Source organism: Austrofundulus limnaeus, unplaced genomic scaffold, assembly GCF_001266775.1.
Source record: "Austrofundulus limnaeus strain Quisiro unplaced genomic scaffold, Austrofundulus_limnaeus-1.0 Scaffold1896, whole genome shotgun sequence".
Lineage (NCBI taxonomy): Eukaryota > Metazoa > Chordata > Actinopteri > Cyprinodontiformes > Rivulidae > Austrofundulus > Austrofundulus limnaeus.
In genome coordinates, this window is record NW_013954298.1 from 5,327 (window position 1) to 9,020 (window position 3,694).

The 3,694-nt window shown below is 36.4% G+C and overlaps 1 protein-coding gene across 1 annotated transcript in view; it reads left to right on the forward strand.

Moving 5' to 3' along the window:
- Positions 1-2,979: 2,979 nt before the first annotated feature.
- sp2 (sp2 transcription factor) overlaps positions 2,980-3,694 on the forward strand; it is a gene marked incomplete at its 5' end in the record, with an annotated part of 18,821 nt that continues 18,106 nt past the window's right edge. The window contains 1 exon segment of the mRNA XM_014033921.1: positions 2,980-3,056. Coding sequence (XP_013889375.1) covers positions 2,980-3,056 — 77 coding nt within the window.

Here is a 3,694-nt window from a genome sequence, read left to right on the forward strand (position 1 = left end):
CTATGACCCAAATTTTYTATCACGGTATTTTCAACAATTACACCAGTGGCACGGTATTTGACAGTATTTTTTTTTCATCACAGCTCAACTGATAATAAAATGTACTAATGTTGCTTATTGACTTTTACTGTACCTCTGTCCGTTACTGTTTCCCTCCTCGTGTACGTCTTTTCTTTTTTGCCTGGTTGTAGACAGTAATCATGCATTTTGGTCCGATCATGAAGGGTTGAGAAAAGATCATTATTGAGTCTGTCGTTGTGTACTAATAAAAGTTAAAAGGACGACTCACCCTGCACATAGTTCAACTCAGCTCTACTACAAAACTACTTCCCCTGGGCTTTTCACAGTAGGAGCACGCTAGAGTCTCCATGCAACAACGTCTCCGTTATAACGTAGCGCGTTAAATCTAACAGTGCACGTCACTGAAGAGTTGTTTACTACATTCAGTGATGGTGAAAACAGGATTTTTTTTTTTACTTCAGTCAATATTTACAGCTGAAACACCACCCTCCACCAGTTACTCTAACAATATCATTAGCATGCTAACACACATAGCTGTGCTGCGAGGAAAAGTGTCCCCCGGGAAACGGTTCACTGGCTCCAAATGTGTTCAGGCTATTTAAACCAGTATGTTCGGTATTCAGAAAATTCATATCATAACTAAAATAAAAACAGTTTTCGATACAAAACAGTATACCACCCAGCACTAGTTTCAGTCTTATCTGAGTTCAGTTAGGTAATTATCACAGAGCCAAAAAGGTGCAAGTCTAGTTTACTAATGAGTACCATGCAGCCCTGGTTGGAGCAGTGGCTGGGTGGTGGTGGATGGACATCATGTTCAAACAAGGCTGCAGTGTCAGTGGTGGAGTCATGTTTTGGGCTACAGTCATAGGGAGAGAGCTGGTCAGCCCATTTAGGATTTTTGAAGATGTGTAAATGATCTCAGCGAAGTCTATGGAGTTTCTGACTGACCACTTTATTCCACGGTACAAAAAAACAAATCTTTTGTACAAAAATTATTTTGCATGACAGTGCATGCATTTAGCACAATTTGTACACATGTCACTAGCTGCGTTTCCATTGACCATGAAAATGCGCAAATTAGAATTTCGAAAATAAATTTGCTCAATGGAAACACGTCAATTTCGAAAAAAATTACGTTTTTCGACTAAATGTTTTTGCGCTAGGATGAGGTGGTTTTTCAGCCTTATCGAAATTGGTGTTTTTCACAAAACTGCAATGGAAACACTTTTTTTGCATCATGGGAGTCACGTGATCAACAACCGGCTGTTTCTACTGGCGAAAAAGACGACGACGAAGAAAACAGGAAGTAGAAATAGTAGTAATATCACAGAATTAGTATAAAATAGTAAACTCACCGACTACAATTTCCCAAAAACACAGCATACGTAGCCACTACCAAGTAGGGACTTGTCTCTGGAAAGCCTCGATAAAAGARGCCGACGTCTCCTCTGATGATGAGRGCTAGTGTCGTGGTAGCAACATGCTATGTGTTTACATCCATCGCCACCATATTTGTAATGACTTATCACGAGAACAAACGTATTCACGTGACTTTAATAACATTTCTTACTTAATGGAAACACTGCAGTTGCGAAGCTGCGTTTTTCGACATTAACAGAATATCGACAAAGTTTTGTGCACATTTGCAGTGGAAACACAGCTACTTTCTCTACTCATGTTCACCTGGTCTGTGTGCTCCTGTCTCCTGCTGCAACATGAAACAGAAGCTGCTGCTTATTGCAACTGTTTCCTTTCTGACAAGTCTGCCTGCTGATGTTCAGAAATTCTAATAGGTGATTTTTTTTAATGTATATTTTAAGTAGGGATGCACGATAACTGTTTTAAGAACCAATACAGGTTACCAATAACTTTCTTCTTCTAACAGCCAATAACCGATTATAACCGATAACATGCCATAAAGACTAGTGAAAAAAGTGTAATATCTTAGCATAAATGAACAAGACCAAAATCAAATGACTCAGTAAATTATATTATTTGAAATAAGCCCTTGGCAAGCAAACATTTCCTAAATGAAACAAAACAATTTCTCAAATAAACATCCATTTAAATAAGGCATGTTAATTAAAAAAATAAACCTGATCTCTGAAAACAAATACAAGAACAAATGCATTCCACAAGTTCAAAACAGATAATTAACACAAGTTAGAGTCAATGTAAATTTTTTTATATTAATAATGTATAATGTGAAAAAAAATTCCAGTCTGAAACAGTGCTTCTGAGATGTAAAAACAAAAGTAATGCACAAATAACAACCTGCCAAAGTGTGAATTCATTAGGTGACCTCATCATACTTAGCTGGAAGACACAGAGAAGCAGCAGCAGTGCAGCATGGTAAACTGTGGCTAACAGGAAATAAAGGCCTCGGTCTTTGGTGAGGGTGAACCGCTGCTTGTCAAGCTCCATCATTTCCATTATTAAATTGCTTGAGATTTGCGTCCACTGGCAGTTTTTTTTATTTGTCAAAAGCCTTAGCAATGGATTTAAGTCCCGATGGGTTCTTGAACACTAGCTTCTTGTTGTTAATTATTCAAGTTTTTATCAAAAAATGTTGGCTAAAATATAAAAACAGTAACTAAATTAAAATAGGTGCAAACATAAAACTATGTTTGGAGCCTTCTAAATATTTTTTAACAACTCCCAATAATTTAACTTTCAAGGAAAGTGTATTTTCATAAACATGTCATTTCATAATGCTTTACATTTTAATTTAGTATATGGATGTCTTCGATTCATTGTACTAATGCATAGGTAATGACTATTTATCGTAGCAAACAGCTGTTTAGCTCTGTTCGAATTACAGGCAATAGTGAACAATCCTTACTCTCCTGAGACCAAATGTGCTTTGCTCTAATGTCTGTCAGCAACAGTCTGACCACAGAGTGCAGCACAGATGCTGCTGGCAAGCTGTGTCTGACTCTGCTTTGTGTTTTCCAGAACAACAGGACAGTATGGCCACCACTATTGCTGTCAGTCCCAGTGAATACCTTCAGCCTGCTACTACTACTACACAAGTGAGTCACAATGGCATGTCAAATTCTGCTTCTCTTTGCACGCTGGTTGTGTTTGTATACATCTCTGACACAGTCCTATGTAAAAGAAATAAGTGTTTAGTTTGCTGTTGGGAAATTTTAAAGGGATCCATGATTAGTTGTAACATTAGACTTTATTTGTGACCCATCATAGCGAAATGAGGATTAAGTCAAATTTGGTAAAAATGACCTAATTGCATTTTCAGATTCCTGCTTTAAAAGCTACAGTTTGATACCTGGATCATTCTGATATCCTAAGCTTATCCAGAGATATGACTTAATTTATCTTGTTAGTTAAATAATGCATTAATATTTAGTCTAAATCCTAATTTGATGTAAATTTATTGAGTAATTTTTGATGTCAATATAAAGAGGAAACCTCATATATTACTGATATATTAAGACAGGCCTATTCAATTATTTTTTCTGCTGGGCCAGATTAGAAAATTTTGAGATGCCACTGGGCCGAAGACCCCCCTACTTATATTATTTCTTGACATTTAACTTTAAATATGCTACCACATGAACAAAATCATAAAAATACATGAATGAATTCACAATTTATATTGCATCATTTATTGATGAGTAAAATGTTTGAAGTGCATTGCAAACTTTAACAT